This window comes from Bos grunniens, chromosome 19, assembly GCF_055505025.1.
Source record: "Bos grunniens cultivar Pamir isolate PY7600 chromosome 19, Bosgru_T2T1.0, whole genome shotgun sequence".
In the NCBI taxonomy this organism is placed as follows: domain Eukaryota; kingdom Metazoa; phylum Chordata; class Mammalia; order Artiodactyla; family Bovidae; genus Bos; species Bos grunniens.
The window spans coordinates 18,810,813-18,829,203 of record NC_141183.1 but is presented as its reverse complement, the minus strand read 5'-3'; the positions used below and the strand labels follow the sequence as shown (position 1 = coordinate 18,829,203).

Sequence of the window (18,391 nt, the reverse complement as noted above, 5' to 3'; positions counted from 1 at the left end):
GTTTCCAGCTGAGGAATTCTAGCACCTTCCTCTCCAAGGTCCAGACATTCACTTCCATCCAGGCAGGCAGGTAAAGATACTGAAGCACAAGGGACAGGACTGACCCGAAGCTGACAAGGTGATGCTGGAGCCAAAATGAGCACCCAGGTAGCTCCATCTCCAGGCAGCTTATGACTGAACTATGGACAAAGGTACAGTTTATATTCTTTCCTTTAATGGAACAGGCTCAACTGCCTAAATTCTATCCTCTGTCTGCACCTAAACTTGTCCCTTCTGCAGTGATGCTTACAATTCCTTCCTGATCCGTGGAAGCTCTGCTGCCGGCGTGGGCAACCTTCCAGCAGCTGCACCACGCCAAAGCTTCAACTAGCCCTCCACACTCTGGAACCCGGCACTCTGGAGAGAAGATGCCAAGGCCCGCCCTTGTGTCATTTTTTTAGTTTGACTGCAACTGCTAATCCTCACCAGACTGAACCAAGCCACTGTGGCTTTTATGTTTCTTTTAAAGAAAATTTTATTGGACTTGTTTATCCCACAAGACCTTAAAAAATTAACAGGAAATATATGGTTTATCCCTCTATATTCCTACCTAACCTAATCTTTATGTGTGTTTAGTCACTCAGTCGTGACCGACTCTGCAACCCCATGGACTACAGCCCTGCCAGGCTCCTCATGGGAATTCTCCAGGCAAGAATACCAGAGTGGGTTGCCATGCCCTCCTCCAGGGGATCTTCCCAACCCAGGGATGGAACCCAGGTCCCCGGCGTTGCAGGCAGATTCTTTACTGTCTGAACCAGCAGGGAACCCCAGGAAGAGAAGCAAGAATAAGAATAAGAAATGACATTGTGGCTTTTAAAATTCAAGATCTTCTAAGTCCAGAGCTCGTTGACCATATTTTCCTTTCTTTCCCACGTTATTAGTTACTGAAACTCTTCCTCTCCCGTGAACCACTGTGTCTTTTACATGCCTCCCACTCCTGCACTTAACACACACTATACTATCATCCCTGGACTGAGCTGTGTAGGCAAAGAACCAGGCCCAGTGTGTGCCAGAAGTTAAATAAACACTGATACAAAGAAAGTGCAAACATCTCTCTGATCGACCCCTACCCCCACCCTCAATCTCATGGTCAACATCAAGCCAATATTGCCAATCCTCTATCTGATAGTGGTGAAAATGTGTAAAGAGATGTCCCTTTCTTCTCTGGCCAAAGATAGGCCAGCCCTCCACACACCACTCCACCCCAATCTTTATTAGCTCCGAATTCCCTACAGGATAAAGTCTAAACTCCTTAACCCCGCATTCCAAGCTCTCTCCATGTGCTCCAAACCCAAGCTGCCAGGCCTGCTTGAATGCCTCTCCTTGATGAAGAATCCACTGTTCCTGAACAGCTGCTCCTGCATCCTTGCCTCCTCTTCCAGCCCAGGGAGTCCGGAACCCCTGGCTCCTTACTCTCTACCATCCAAGCCCCCTCTCCTTTAGCCTTCTCAGACCCCTGGGCCTTTGGAGCTGAATTCCCTCAACCCCACCCGGCTACGGCGGCCACCAGCATTCTGCCCACACCACCTTCCTGTTGTTCATCACTGTGGAGTTCTGTCTACCCACTGGAGGAAGTTCCCTGAGGTCAGAGATCATTCACCATGCCTTGTAATCCTGGTAGGAGGACATGGTTTCAGTTCTGGCAGGATGGTGTGATAGAAAAAGCACAAGATGCATTCTAGCTCCAAGCCCACCAATAAGTTCTGTGTCCCTGGGCATAGCTTTCCCACATGGAAAATGATGGGGAAGGGCTCGATGATCTGACTCCTTCCAGGGCTGACATTCTACAAGTCCATACATGGTGTCTCAGAATGATCTTGGGGCCCAGAGCTGGTGTCTGCATAAACACTAGGTTCAAAGGATGAGTAATAAATCTCGCCTGAGGCTCAGGGCCATTTTCAGTCAGAAACTGAACCATCAATGTAATATAATTACATAAACAGTCTTGGATTTTGCTTCATATGCTGATTCAAAGAACATTCAGAAACATAAACTGGAACCCTGTTCAGATGATCTTCATTTATTGTCCATCTAACCATTTTTTAGGAAGAACCATCTGGAAACAACCAAAATATATGTCTAATGATGAGAAAGTATACATTCATACAGTGGACCAATGAGCAGTTATAGAAAATCTTTTTTTTTTTTTTTTCTGGATGTGCCGTGCAGCATGTGGGATCTTGGTTCCCCAACCAGAGATCAAACCCACATCCCCTGCACTGGGAGCGTGGAGTATTAACCACTGGACTGCCAAGGAAGTCCCAAAATAGTATTTATAGATAAGATTTAACAGACAAATTCTTATGATCTAATACTAAGTAAATATTTATCTTATGTAATTATATTATATATGAAATAAGATCTCACTGATGTAAAACACTGAACAGAGAAAGAAGGAACTGTATCTGAATGCTTGCAGTAGTTATGGTAATGAGGTTATGGGTGAATTTTGTTTCCTTGACTAGATTTTACTGTATTTTTCACTTTTCCAAATAAGGATGCAGTAAATATATACACATTAAAAAAAAGACCAAGTTTCAACTGGCCTGTTACTTTCGCCAGAGCAAACATTTCCACACTGCAAGTGAGGCAGGACCACTGACTGGAGCGAACACAAACACTGGCGCCCCAGGAGGCACAGAGGTGGAGCATGTGGGACTGTCTTGAGAGTTGGGATGTTGGCCCCAGGGCTCTCCCATCTTTGGAATTCAGCTCCAAAGGCCCAGCGTGCTGCGGCTCCAAGGACCTACATATAAAATCATTCTGCCGTGTGTCCCAGTGGGCTGTGAATCCAACGCAAGTTCTCAAGTAGGCCTATGAAACATCTATGTGCCTGGTGGTGCTGGTGGCTCAGTCGCTAAGTCATGTCTGACTCCTGCAACCCTAAGGACTGTAGTCCACTTGGCTTCTTTGTCCATGGGATTTCCCAGGCAAGAATACTGGAGTGGGTTGCCATTTCCATCTCCAGGGGAATCTTCCCGACCTAGGGACTGAACTAGGGTCTCCTGCATTGCCGGCATATTCTTTACTGACTCAGTCACCAAGGAAGCCCCTTATGTGCCTGGATACGGTTGGAAAGACAGCTTGAAGCACCATTGGTGAGAGAGATTCCATCTTTGAGGAAAAGGCCTGCATGGCTTTGGGAGCATGGATAATTCCTTTTTGACAAAACCTGTGTCACTTGAGGAGATTCTTGTTCCTGGTATGAGCCCCCTCTTCACCCATTTCTTCCCAGGCACCTTTATCCTTCTACTGTTTGGAGACCACTGAGCCTGAGAAGAGAGTCTCAGGGCCAAAAAGAGCCCCAAATGTGACTTGGTAACAGTTGACACAGTGCTCTCTTTGGCAGGGACTCTGGCGTGCAGCCCATTTCTGAACTATTCAGCAGGAAATGCACACAGGACTCTGGGGAAGCTGGTGAGACAGACTGCCAGCCAGAGCTTACCGAAGGTGTCAGCATAGATCTTGGCAAAGGAGCCCAGCGTGAAGCAGATGCTGTACTGGGAGCTGGAGAAGCAGACATTGCCCAGGAGCGGGGAAAGGATCAGGTTCTCATCCGTGGAGTACATGCTGAAAGAGAGATGACCCTGAGTGTGGGGCTGACTGGGCTGCAGTGTGGGCCTGAGGTGAAGGATGAAGGGCAGGACTTGGTATCAGAGCCTCTTTCCAGCAGCCGCCCTCAGAAAGGGTTTGCATAACACACACAGCTTCGCCAACAGCTGGCTCCAAGAAAGTGACATGATGGAGCTGTTCCCTAACTCCCAGTAACAAGATGATTTTCCAGAGCTGGAAACATACTGCATGATCCTGGAGAAGTTAACTGCGCCAGACAAAGGGAAACTTGGGAGGACAAACACCTCAGAACACAGGAAATGAAACTACTTTGATAAAACAGGAGTACATTTGAGAAATCTCAATTTCACAAACAGAAATACCAGTATAAGTAAATGAATGAATGAATGAAAAAAAAAGCAACTTTGCTCCCCATTCTCATATGGTCTTGTCTGGCTTTGCTTTACAAACTCAAGTTAAAACATTTAGTCTTAAAAGTCATGCAGAAGCCACAGTACCCCCAAGTTCACCAGCATTTATAAGAAAACCAGCAGGAATCAACCCAAGCCTTCCTGACACACTGCTTTATGCAATTTCTTAATCTAGAAATACAAGTACTGGCTTCTACAGAGCACTCCCCTACCACACTCCCAAGTTATGCTCCCGAGAGGTGAGTGTTTTCAACTTCTTTAAAAGCTGCTTCTAGAGCATTTACCTCCATATTTCTAAACAATATATTTATGGTGATATTTCTTGCTTGGCGCTTGAGATGTGACTTCTTGACTTCCTAACTTCCTGTTCTAGTAGATCATGATTTAGCCCTACACAACCCCTGCCCTGTCTTCAGAGAAGTGGATCATTTCATCTTTTGGATTCTGGCTATAACACTGGGCTCCAGTCATTCTCAGCCTCTTCAGTGTCAGGGAGAAGATACCCCTGTTGAGAACCAGCACTGCAAACTGGGGCTGTTCCTAAAGGTGAACTTGTCCCGGGCCACGAGGGGTCTGTCCTGGATCCTCAGGTGGAGTGGAGTTTTCTCAGCTGGACAGGCTCCTCCCAAGCCCTGCAGGGGGCCTCAAGAAGTTATCTGTACATCTTTCCGCTACAGGTTAAACTGTCCTTAAGAAATATTTAACCTATTCTTCAAAGCCACCATGATTCCAAGGTCTCCCAACCATCATTCATACTTATTAACCTAAACCCCAAATCCATCTTGTTGAAAAGCAGCTTCAGGAAGAAACAAAAGACAACAGCTCCTTCTCTTACTGAGTCTGTGCTAATAAGATAATAGCAGCTGACATTATTCACCCATAAGCTATTATCACTGAGCATTGTGCTAAGTATGTTATGTCAGCTATCTACTTAATTTCTTGTAACATCTCATTAGGCAAATACTACTATTCTCTTTTTATAGAAGCAGAAACTGAGGCTCTAAGAGGTTAAGGAATCTGCCCAACTTTACGTGGTTGGCTGGTGAAGATGAGACCGAGTCTAGAGCTCAGGGAACTGACCGCAGTAATAAACTGAGGATGTGCGGCCAGTTGCCTATCTGGTTAAGGAGCAGAGTTAATGAGGCCAAGGCTAGGGAGTCAGACCCTGCAGAGTCACAGAATGTTCCTCCAGCTGTGTCCAACAAGCTCGTCAACGCATGCCAAGAGCTCAGAGTTGCCCCCAGAGGTGTTCAAGGTTAAGATTTATAAAAACCAGAGTGCCAGGGACAGGAGGTTTACTTCGGGGGCTCCTCTACCTTATTAAGCCGTTGACCTCATCGACAATGTGACGCAGCTTATAGTAAGCATCCGTGGGTGGCAGCTTCAGCTCCAGGATCAGCCGGTCAATCTTGTTGATGCACACGGTGACTGCCAGCCTCTCCTGCACCGCGTGCTTGATCAGCCGCTCTGTGTTCAGCATCACCTGAGGCACAGAAGGTGGGGATGAGTGCAAGAGGGCAGAACAGGCCAGCACAGAGTCAAAGAAAGTTCTATCTTAAAATATGAAGAATGGGGAAGAGAGGAAACAGATTACGAGGGGGAAGCAGAGGGTATCTTATTCAACAGCAGAGTCAGAAATTTTAAGAGGTGACCTTGTAGGGTTGAGAAATGAATAAATACACTGATGATTTGGGGAGCCAAGTTTCTCAGTGCCAGAGAAGGAACCAAGAAAGGCTTGGGAAGCTGTGGTGAGGAAATAGAATTGTGGATATTAGGGAAATTCCCTGACGGTTCAGTGGTTGGGACTTGGTGCTTTCGCTTAGTGGGCCCAGGTTCAATCACTGGTCAGGGAATTAAGAACTAAGATTCCACAAGCCTCGAGGTTCAAACGAAACAAACAAACAAAAAAGAATTGTGGGTATTAAGATAAACTGATTTTTTCCTTTTTTACTACCTTAATGTTTTTTAATATGTATGTATAGAAACAGTTATGCATGGGTGTATATTATCTGTGTTCAGTGAGAAATTTTAGAAGTAATGTACTCCAGTAGCCATAAACATACTCTGAAAGACAACTGACAAAATCAATGGCCTATATTCTCCAAAAATGCCAATGTCATAAAAGACCAAGAAAGATAAGAGAACCATTCCTATGAAAGACACATGAAAATTAAATGTTATGCATCATCCCGGATTAGGAAAAAAAATTCTATAAAGGACATTTATTGGGACTGACTAAGGTCTACAGGAAAATTTCTGTACAACTGTATCAATGTTAAGTTCCCCGATTTTGGTAAGCCTATCATGGTTACATAAGTGATGCCCTTCTTCTTAGGAAATATATTCTGAAATATTTCCTTTTCATATGGTACAAGGGGAACACACATACACATGTGAGTGCATGCGTACATGTACAGAGAGAATTACAAATGAGGGGGAGTTGCTCTGTGTTACTGCAACTTTTCAGCAAGTTTGAAATTATTCCAAAATGAAGTCAATTTTAAAAAAGGGCAACTCTGGCTCCCTCTGCTGGTTATCTCACTGATGACAACGTGAATGAGGTTAAGTCAAATGATGGAATCTTTCTATTTAGAAATATAAAAGACACCCTGGATCTTTTAACTTCAAACTCTTTAGCTTAGACAAACTCTTAACATTTCAAACTCTCTTCCTTCCCTTTTATTTACCTTTGCATTTTTGTGATCATTTTGCGCCTCACTGGGTAGGGAGTGAGAGACTCATGAGAACTAATTTCGACTTTCATTTGCTGCCCTCATTTTTACAGCAAACGTGAACCTTAATCCCACAGACTCTCATGTTCTCTAGCTCCCAGCTACCTCAGAGCTCTGGGCATCATGTGGGGCAAATATAACAGGGAGGAGGGGTCTAAAAAAAGAGGCAGACTCACGCCCTCGGCGGCATCGATGAAAAGGACCACTCCATCTGAGATGCGCAAGCCCGCTGTGACCTCATCAGAAAAATTCACGTGTCCTGGAAAGCAAATACCAAGTAAGTCACAATTTGTGTGGTGGCAGGATGAGGCACAATTAACTTGTACATGGTTGGGGGCAGGGTGGGGCTGCAAAGCACACAAACCCACGAATATTCTCTTTCCCTTCTCCCCACAGCTCCCTGAAGGGTATAAAATTCTGCATCAAAGTCACTAAAAGCTTAGATTAAGCTTTTATCCAGGAGACCCTCAAACACAAAGGAAGTGTTTCACCAAGGAGGGCATAAGGCATTCATACTCACAGACTAAACCAGTCTCAGCAGTAAGTAGAGTTCTGTGAGACCAAAGACAATTTGGAGGTAGGAAAAAGGGCAAAGGAGGGCCTGCACAGGCTGCTGGTAAGGTGGCTGGTGGGTGCGGGCTGGAAGTCGGGGGCTGAGAGGTATGAGGGCAATGGAGATCTGATGGGGCAAAGAAGGCCAATCTGTCAAAACCCAAATTTTCCTATTTAAAAAAGGAAAAGCCTTGGACTTCCCTGGTGGTCCAGTGGTTAAGACTCTACCTTCCAGTGCAGGGAGTGTGGGTTCAATCCCCAAAAGGGGAACTAAGGTCCCACAGGCTGTGGACAAAAATTAAAAAAAACAAACAGGAGAACCCTGAGCTGGGCCTTTCCAAAGAGAAAGTCAGCCACAGGGCAATGTGTGGTAACCTGCAAGTCCCCCAGCCATTGGCGTGTGCTCCCCCAGTCTCTTTCAAAAGATGGAAAGACCGAGACTGCCTGAGCCCAGGACCATGTGTGACTCAGCTTTGCTGCCCCAATGAATACATGACTATAAGATTCCCCCAAATTTAAATCTTGTAAAGCAGAGTCAAGAGAGGAACAAAACAGAAGGTCTGGAGCAGAGTGCTCGCTAATTAACTCATTAGATGCAAAAAAGACAGTTAAAAAAAGAAAATTATCTCAACGAAGGAGAGGAAATGTAAAAACAAAGATGCAATGTTCTGTTCTGGAAAGTGTGGGACCACGAGAAACAAGCTGGGTAAGGTTCTGAAGGTGAAAGGTCAAGGGATGTCCTACCTGGAGTGTCCATGATGTTGAAGAGGTAGGATTTCCCCTTGGTATCTGGCAAGACCACTGTCACAGGAGTACTTTTGATGCCAACACCCCTCTGAAAAGCATAGAGAAAAAGGGCAAGAGTGATCAAGGCCTCTTCCTATGCCAAAGGGGTTCATGGTGCTCCTGGGTCTTTCCAGTTGCTAGTAAATTATCCTGATGTATCTCCTTGTAATGGGTGTGATTTTTAACTAGGCCTCTCACCAGAATGACCTTGAAGATGAACTATCTGGATGTTAAACAGTGTTGGGGGGTTGCGGGCGGGGAGGAGTTGGTTCAAATACAAAAAGCTAAAAATAAATGAACAAGCTAGCAAAGCAGTAAATAAGTGTTAGTTGCTCAGTTGTGTCTGACTCTGCCACCCCATAGACTATAGCCCGCCAGGCTCCTCTGTCCATGGGATTCTCCAGGCAAGAATACTGGAGTGAGCAGCCCTTCCTTTCTCCAGGGGATCTTCCTGACCCAGGATCTGCATTGTAGGCAGATTCTTTATTGTCTGAGCCACCAGGGAAGTCCAGCAAAGCAGTATTAAAGTTTAGTAGAGAATCTAGAGTCCTAATATCTTACCCTCCTCATACAGTGTAAACAAAAACAATTAAGCACCATGTAAGTGAAAAGAAACAATCTGGAGTATTTTAGGTTTTTAAATATATACATATATGAGAAAAGGAAATGGGAACCCACTCCAGTATTCTTGCCTGGAAAATCCCATGGACAGAAGGGCCTGGCAGGCTACAGTCCATAGGGTCGCAAAGAGTTGCACACAACTGAGTGACTAAACCAAACCGTGTATATATATATAATATATATAAAATAAAAGCTGTAACAAAGTATTAAAACAACTTCAGTCACGCAAATATATAAATATATTCATATATATAAAAACAACAGCTAATATCTGTCGAGTGTTTAACATACACTAGGACTGCTTACAGTTCCTTTGGCTAATCATACTTACACTCTTGTGCTTTCCGTGTGGTCATTAAACAGACAGAAATTAAGGAGACAGGGAAACAGAAGGGGTTGGAGGGGAGGGCCAAAGATCCAGATGGAAAGAAAGCCCAACCAGGTGGAATGGCAAAGACCAAGATGTATACTCACTCCTTTAATCAGAAAGAAAAGCACAAAGACAGACGAACTCATTCACCAAGAGAAGCTACTCCCAGAGATCAACATATGGACGGAGTCATCTTACAGCAGATTTTTAAGGATGATGTCATTTGAAACATCCTGTTTAGCTTCTGCAAAACTTAGAGCATAAATGTTCTCAACACCTCCTGGCACTTGCCCTATTAATTATATCCAGCCAAGGATACGAAGGTCCCCCCTGTACTGGACAGTCTGCCTACCCAGCTCTCTTTCAAGTTACAGATCTTGGGATGACTAGGAGAAGCAGGGAGATAGAGGTGAGGGGTGGGAGTGAGACAGGGGCAGTGGTATGGGCCAAACCGTTATCATAAAGGCTCCTCCACATTCCCTACAAAACTACTACTGCTGTGAACAACAATCAGATTTCCAAAGGCACACTTACCTCTTGTTCTGTGAAGAGGATGTCAGTGTAGCACAGCTAAAAATAAAAATAATGAAGAACTGTGGTTACCACCTGAATTCAGACTCCGCTCCCACACAAACCATCAATCACTTTCCCTCACCACCTCCCCGCTCCAGGGTCTCTGCCTCAGGAGAAGAGATGGAAGATAACAGGGTGTCCCTACAGACATTTCAGACAATGAGACTGGCGCCCTGCCAGATAGAAAATGCTCCTTCCTGATGTGTTTTCTTGGGGAGTGGGGGAAGTCACTAAAGACCAGGTATGGCCGGAGAGCTAAATTATAACAAATGCACTGAATTCTTCGCAGTGGTACACGGAGACATAGCTGGCCTTCGTGGAGCCCCCGCATGTCAAAACAGTCGATCTGGCAGAGACTGAACATTTATTGCACTGAGACTTGCAGCCACACTTGGCCTCATTCAGAGTCACTTAAATTTATGATGAAAGCAACAAGGTCCAATTGTATTATATTTATAGAGTAGGCTATTAATACTATGACAGGAAAGAATAGGCTATAAAAGTCAGGATATATCAGAACAGAGGAGCGATCCCAAGTGAAGAACAGATCACCCCAAAATACTGCAGGTTAACATTCTCTATGTTCCCAAGAAAGCTGAAATCATTTTCTTAAGGGCTATTCATAGAAATTACAATTATAAAACAGCACATTAAAAGGCACACAATCCTAAGGCATCATTATTTATAATGAGAGTGGCAAGGTAGAAGGAAGGGGAAGGGGAAGGAGAGAGACGCCCACCCCTGTATATTCTGAATGGTTCATCCTAAACGCTGAACAGGATTTCTACTTACATCTTGGTCATAGCGCTTTCTGATTTCTGGGTGAGTCTGCTCTATTAAACAATCTACAAAACATGTCTGAAAGAGAAGAGAAAGTTATGTTCTGCCACCCACCAAGGAAAATCGATTCTACCCTTCCCCCAGTACACCATATAATTTAGGAATAAAGAGAGGAAGAGGAGAGCAGAGAGGATTATGGCACAGCAAAGGATCAACAATGAAGCCACAGGATTATTTTCAAATGAAAGATGAAATCTTTCTTAGACAAGCATCCCCCAGGAAATAAAAACTTATAAAATCAAAATCAAAGTAAGGCTCAATTTCCCCTCTTCTGTCCAGATGTAGACACAAGGCTCAGGCATGCCAGTGGCTTAGCTTTCCATCTGCTGCTCAGAAAAAGCTGGAATTTCACAGCTCAGTTTCACAATAGGCACGGAGGCCCCCAGAGTCAGGAGGTCCAGCCTTCAGGCCTCAGACCCCAACATGCGACTCTGAGGTCTGAAAAAAATGAGCAGAAATGAAGAGCAACCCTGTTCCAAGTAGCCAAAAGCCCGCTTACCTTGCCGTGGTGCAGATGGCCACAGAGAGTCACATTTCTGATGAGCTCCGAGTTATCCATCAGATCTGCCAAGAAACTGAAAGGACAAAAGAAAAGAGAAAAGGGGGCTTTGGCCAGTTTTCAAACGGACGAGTGGTACAGAGGTGTGTTAGGTATTTTTGGCCAGGGACAACTTTCAGACCAACTGGAGAATAAAACTGAAAGCTGTCAGTCTAGACCTGGGAGCAGGTAGCTCACACGCAGCAACAAAGGCCCAGCACAGCCAGAAATAAAATAAATGGGAAAAAAAAAGAAAGTATGAACAATGGCAGGTGAGCTGACTGTTTCAGAAGGGACCTCACTCCTTTGGACAAGATGTCAATGTTTTGTTTTGTTTTTTTGAAAAAAAGGAAAAAAAAGTTTCATTATCTAATAATGGTTCACAAGTGTCCCAATACGAGGGCCTTATAAGTGCATTTCATCAATGAAAATCTTTTCCAACAGTTTGCAGTATGAATAGTCTAAATTATTCCACACACATATACCTACTTCTGCCTCCTTTTCACAATCAAGAGTTGTTATGTTCCCAAAACATCTAGCAACCTTACCAGGTCAAAACAGGCTCTGGCGGCCCTACCAATGATAAGTACAATACCCAGTCTGTCTCAGAGGCAGGCTTCCAATACCAAACTAAAGGTCTGGAAGAAGAGAAAACAGCTGAGATCTATAGGAGAGCCACGAAGAAAGTTAAGATGGAGCCTATCTCAGCAACCATATAAGATGACGGAAAATTTTGGCAAATGGTAGGAAGCGATTTTTGCTTTCACGATAATTCACTGGTGCAGCATCATGGATGGACCTAGAGATTATCACACTAAGTGAAGTGAGCCAGACAGAGACAAATATCATATGACATCACTTGTATGTAGAATTAAAAAAAAACGAAAAACAAAAAAACGAACTTATCTACAAAACAGAAATAGGCTCACAGACATAGAAAACAAACTTACGGTTACCAAACAGGAAGGTGATAAATTAGAGGAGCCTGGGATTAACGTATAAACACTAGTACATACAAGGACCTACTGCACAGCACAGGGAACTACACTCAGTATTCTGTAATAACATACAAGGGAAAAGAATCTGAATCACTGAGCTGTACACTGGAAGCTACCACCACACTGTACCTCAATTTTTAAACAATAAACTAATTAATAAATAAGAAACAGTTCATGGATATGCCCTCTTACCTACCAAATAAAGCTGGAAGCTGTCAGACTAGATCTGGCAGCAGGTAGCCAGCCACAGAGCTGAACCTGGTCACAGAGAGAAGCCAGTAAAGTGACTCAGGCACAAATGGATGCCACTGCTCTCACCACCTCTTGCCCCCAACCCACTGGCTACTTCAACCACAAACTACCTCCAACCTCCGTGAGAAAACAAACCCACAATATACGCGCAGAGGCCGCAAGACCTTGTAACTTACTCCATTTCGTACACCGTGACAGGTAACGTCTGCTCCATCAGAGTGAATTTCTTGGTTTTCACTGGCTTAATAATGGGTTCTAGGAGGAAGGAAAAAAAAAAAAGAGTGATGTACAGGTAGGCATAAAGCATAAAAATCAAAGGCCCTATTCCATGAGACTCAGCTTTTGGAATGGATGATATAGGACACCAATTTATATTATTCTCGAGGACCACTCAGGTTGCAGAAGTTCTGGGAATGCTGTTTGGCACGAGACAGTGAAGGATCCTGACCTGTGGACTGAGGTGTTTGGACTTCATTTTGTGGGAGGAGGGGAGAGGGGCTGGATACAGGACAGGATGAGGTGAATGCAGCTCAGAACTTCCCCTTAATTTATAAAATGCAACTACTTCCCAGAAGATCAGTGGCAATTATTAAGGAAGTGGAATATTTCTTTATTAAGAAATAAGATACTAGACGATACTGGATGCTTGGGGCTAGTGCACTGGGACGACACAGAGGGATGGTATGGGGAGGGAGGAGGGAGGAGGGTTCAGGATGGGGAACACATGTATACCCGTGGTGGATTCATTTTGATATTTGGCAAAACCAATACAATTATGTAAAGTTTAAAAATAAAATAAAATTTAAAAAAAAAAGAAATAAGATATTAGATAAGATATCTAATAAGATATTAAGTGGAATATCTCTTTATTAAGAGATGGACTGGTTAAAGGAACTGGCATTATTTGGATGGGAAACGAAAAACAGAACAGACTGGAGGGGGAACTCAAAGACAGTCTTTGGGAACCTAAACAGATATTAGGTAAAGAAGCAACTCATATTTATTTAGTAACGAGCTGTTTTATTGAATATCAAAGCAGGGTTAACTGAATCTCAACCCAGAGATAGCACCTCAAAGAAAAATGAGTCATGTCATTCACTGAACTTTTTCAGACTGCTTCTGGCTATCACACGAGGTTTCCATTCTGATTTTGCCTCTGACTGACCTGTGAGAGGCTGGGTGTCCTCCTCCTGAACTATGGTCTCCACCTCGGGGCCGTACACCTCCTCGGCGGTGGGGTAGTACTTCTTGTCCTCGTGCAGCACCACCTCCATCCCAGGGTGGTCTTCGTCGTGATCGCCCACATCATCGTCGTCCTCATCCTCATCGACCTGAACGCAAAAGCGGGAAGGAGTTGGGAAGAGGCATGCCCTCTTCCTGCTCAGGGACGGACTACAATACCTGAGTTAAAAGCAATGTCACACGCCTGGCAGCTTCTTGAGTTCCGCACTAAGGAGTCAACAAGGCAGGGTCTACCCTTGAGTGATCCTCCACAATGAGAAGACTGTAAGCCACGGGCACAGACCACTCTCCCGATTCAAATGAACCCTTTCTTGGGACATGTGTGGAGGGGCCAGCTGTGGACTCTGGGCAGATGCAGCCACAGGACTTGAAAGTAGAGCATTCTTAACCCTCCTGAAGACAGGAAACTAGTGGCAGATAGTCTGTGCAGAGAGTTATTAGATGCCTTGATCTGAGTGAGAAACTTTCCTCCATTGGGACCTCAGAGGTCTGACACCATTGTGCCACCAAGTAATGAAAACAAAACCCCAGGGGAATAAATTCTACAGGCACCAAAGGGACACAAAAAGGTGGCTCAGTGCCTAGGAAGTCACACAAAGAAAAACAATCTGGATCCCACTGAGGACACTACCTTGAGCAATCATGTCTTCTTAGGCTTCTCTGACTTTCCTTGTTTTTGATGGCCTCCAGTTTTGAGTAAGGCATTTTATAGAAACTTTCTCAGTGAATTTGACTGAGTTTTTCTCATAAGTAGGATTTGGGGATCTTAAGACCTTAAGGGGTTTTGAAAGGATGACCACAGAGAACAGCAGCACTTTCACCCCACATCAAGGGTGTATATTCTCAATATGACTTACTACTGTTGATGCTAACCTTGATCACCAAGCCAAGGTCTTATTCGCAGGTTTCTGCACTGTAAAGTTACCCTCTTCCCCCAATATTGTACTCTTTGGAATGATGTCACTGTGTATAGCCTACACTTAAGAGTGGAATTATGTTTTTGTTTTTTAAATTCTTGTTGGTGTACAGTTGAATGCAGGGTTGTGCTGGTTTCTGCTGTGCAGCAAGGTGAATCAGTTATACCCATGCACAAATCCGCTCTTTCTTAGATTCTATCCCCATCTGGGTCATTGCAAAGTACTGGGTGAAGTTCCTTGGGCTATACAGTGGGTTCTTATTGCTTGTCTATTTTATATAGAGTAGTGTAGAGTTGTGGTATTCTTAGGGGTGGAATGTTTACATCAGTTAATTGAAGTCCTATGGAAAGAAATTGGTCTCTTCATTTATTAATTTCTACCATTATGAGCTCATGAATATTCATTTTATGCTTTGGGAAAGAATCCAGTGATACTTAAATTTTGTTCAAGCTGTTGCCTCTTTGGTCACTGGGAGCTTTTAATTGGCTCTTGTGTCCCTTCAATATGCCTCCATCGTTGTGTGGTTGCTGTTTTTAAACACGTCTTACTTTACAGCACCAGAAGATGCTCCAGGTTCATCTCATATTTCTCCTGTCCAGAGTCAGCCATTTATCTAAGGAGTCACAGTTTCTTCATCAGAGAATGGGATTATAGAACCAAGACCTGGGCACTAGACGTGCGCTAGATTGTTCCTGTTTAGTTCCTAAGTCTGACTCTTTGGGACCCCATGGACTGAAGCCCGCCAGGCCCCTCCCTCCATGGGATACTCCAGGCAAGAATACTGGAGAGGGTTGCCATTTCCTTCTCCAGGGGATCTTCCTGACCCAGGGATCAAACTTGAGTCTTTTGCATTGGCAGGCAGATTCTTTACTACTGAGCCACCAGGGAATTGCTTACAGGCCCTGTCAGCTGATATAACAAAGAAATAAATCTATGTATCCTAACCAAGAAAAAAAAAAACTAACCCTTTCTTAAGGGCCACTGGTCACAAGTAGATGCAGATGGAAGGCACTTTTCTGGGCCCTGCCCTATGTCACACATCAGGAATCCCACAGGATGGGAGCTCTGTAAAAACTAGTCAACTCTGCATGCTCAACTCACAGTCTGGCACACAGCCAACTCTATCAAATGAAGGAAGTCTTTCTACCTATTCCTGCCCCTGTTGAATACTTCCAATAATAATAGCATTTACTCACAAGACAGGCCAGTTTCCTGTTGGAAGACAGGATGGTGAGAGTTCAGTAAATAACGGGATAACAGTATGAGCTGAGATCACACAGCAGGTGATCATGTCGGATCCTCTGGATCATTCTAAGTGATCTGACTTTATGGCAGTGCTTCCCAACAAAGGCAATTTTGCCTTCCGGGAAACATTTGGCAACATCTGAAAGCATTTCTGGGTGTGTGTGTGGGGGGACCTACTGGGCATGAGCCAGGGATACTGATCAATATCCCATAAAACAAAGGACAGCTCTTGCAATGAAGAATTACCTGGCCCCAGATGTCAATGGTAGCAAGGCTGAGAGGTCCGGTTCTAGAAGTTCTGAGCAGAGGAGTGATACAGTCAGGCTTTTGTTTTAGAAGAATCACTCTGGTTCTCATACTGAGAACATACTGGAAGGAGGGAGATTCGATAGAAGGCTACTGCAGTGAAGTAGGAAAGAAATGGCACTTAGAGGAGCAGCTGGGACAGTGGTCAGAAGAGGCTGGATTCTGCATATACTTTTAAAGAGTCAAAAATATTTTCTAGTGAATTCAAAGTGGAGTGAAAAAAAAGAGGCAAGGTTTTTGATCTGGGGAATGTACTGTCTTTAATGATATGAGGAAGACAGTGAGAGTAATTGGAGGCAGGAGACAGGGGGTGGGGAAGTTCTGTGTTTAGGTCTTAGATATGCTGAGTTTGAGATGCTATATTAGATACCAAATAGAGATGCCAAATAGGAAGCTGGACATACCACCTGAGGTTCAAGAGCAAAGTCCAGGCTGGAGATAACATTTGAGAGTCCTTAGTTAATAGAAGGTATTTGATACACTGGATAAGATGAGCAGGGGAGTGAGTGTAGACAGAGAACAGCTATCAGTAATGGAGCTTTGGGACCTGTTGACAGTTAGGAGGTCAGGGAGATGAGGAGGAACCAGCAGCAAAGACTGAGGAGGACCAGCCAGAAGAGAGAAGGAAAGTCCAGAGGTTCCCTGGAAGTCCAGGAAAGAGAGTGTTTTAAAGAGGGAGTAATTAGCGGGGTTAGGTGCTGCAGGCAGGGCAGGTAGGGTGAGAATGGGGTCTGACACAGAGGTCACTGATGACCTTGACGACAGCCATCTCTGTGGAATGGGAGAGGCAAAGAACAGAAGTAGGTTTGAGGGAAAAAAGGGAGAAAAGGATTTGGAGACAGCAAGTAACAACTCTTCGGAGATGAGTCGAATAGGGAACAGGGAAATGGGAGGTAATGGAAGGGAGCTCTGAGGTCAAGAAAGGACTACGATGAAATAACAAAACCTTTTGGTTCCTGCAAACTCCACTCCTTTCTAGAATAGCCTTCCTTCTTCCCTGTCTCCATAATTAAAATCCTATGTATCTCTTCACTGCTGTGCTGTGCTTAGTCGCTTAGTCGTGTCCAACTCTTTGCAACCCCATGGACTGTAGCCCATCAGGCTCCTCTGTTCATGGGGATTCTCCAGGCAAGAATATTGGATTGGGTTGTCATGCCCTCCTCCAGGGGATCTTCCCAACACAGGGATTGAACCCAGGTCTCCCACACTGCAGGCGATTCTTAACCATCTGAACCACCAGAGAAGCCCAATACTGGAGTGCGTAGCCTATCCCTTCTTCAGGGGATCTTCCCAGCCCAGGAATCGAACTGGGGTCTCCTGCACTGCAGGTGGATTCTTTACCAGCTGAGCTACCAGGGAAGCTCTTCACTGTTACACACCTCCATAAAAAGTATTTTTTAAAAAATCTACGCACCTATGTGGACTAGGAGGCTATAGGATTCTCACCCAGCTAGAAAGTCTGGACGAGTACAGCCATGCTGAAGAGGAACCTGACAGTATAAACACATTAAGTATATATACAACCCTATCATCAGCAACTCTGCTTCAGGGAATATATAATATAACCCCCAGAAATGTTCACATGGAGCATAACTGGGTATACCCGAGAATAGCCACTGCAGTATTATCTGTGATGAGGGAAGGCTGCTGGCAGGTATCCTGGGTGATATACATCAGGGAGAATGGAGCAGCAATCAGATGCCACAAACTAGACAGACACACAGCAACAGGGATGGATCCTAAAAATACATCACTCACCACAAGACTGAGTGGCAAAAGCAAGAAACAGAATGATACAGACAACATGATACCATTTACCTACATTAAAAATACATGTAAAGAGGGACTTCCCTGGTGGTCCGGTGGCAAAGACTCTGTGCTCATAGTGCAACAGGCCTGGGTTCCAGCCCTGGTCAGGGAACTAGATTCCAGATGCCCCAAGGTCAAAGATCTCTTGTGCTACAACTAAGAGCACAGCCAAAGAAACAAAGATTGAAAAAAAAGTTCAGGTGCACCATGCAACTATACACACTTTGTAACTTCTACAGGTAAAAAAAGCATGTGTACACCAGAGTTCTTGTGGTAACAGGTATAAGAATGAAATAGAAAGAATTTGTGAGTTCATTGAACAAGGAGAGAGCCTCGCCCAAGCCATAATACTGAGGAGCTTCTACTAGAGTATGATTCCCTCAACCCTCTGGACTGAGGTGAAAACAGTCAAACATTGCTTAACCATTCCCCCCGCTTTTATTTTTAGTTTATGTTGTTGTTAACAGCCTTAGTGAGATCTAAGTCACATGCCACACAATCTGCCTACGGTTCAATGGTCTTCAGTATACTCACAGCTGGGTAACCATCACAATTAAATTTAGATTATTTGTATCACGCCCCACCTAA

At 44.4% G+C, this 18,391-nt stretch overlaps 1 protein-coding gene across 2 annotated transcripts in view; it reads right to left on the bottom strand.

Annotated features, from left to right (window-relative positions):
• The window catches only part of EFTUD2 (elongation factor Tu GTP binding domain containing 2), a 36,570-nt gene that overhangs the window by 11,983 nt on the left and 6,196 nt on the right, over positions 1–18,391 (bottom strand). For both annotated transcript variants that reach the window (XM_086357294.1, XM_086357293.1), the window contains 9 exons: positions 13,450–13,615; positions 12,461–12,539; positions 10,996–11,071; positions 10,449–10,514; positions 9,618–9,653; positions 8,051–8,141; positions 6,931–7,013; positions 5,339–5,505; positions 3,485–3,609 (listed from right to left, as the gene is read on the bottom strand). In XM_086357294.1, coding sequence (XP_086213420.1) covers positions 3,485–3,609; positions 5,339–5,505; positions 6,931–7,013; positions 8,051–8,141; positions 9,618–9,653; positions 10,449–10,514; positions 10,996–11,071; positions 12,461–12,539; positions 13,450–13,615 — 889 coding nt within the window. The remainder of the gene's footprint in view (positions 1–3,484; positions 3,610–5,338; positions 5,506–6,930; positions 7,014–8,050; positions 8,142–9,617; positions 9,654–10,448; positions 10,515–10,995; positions 11,072–12,460; positions 12,540–13,449; positions 13,616–18,391) is intronic.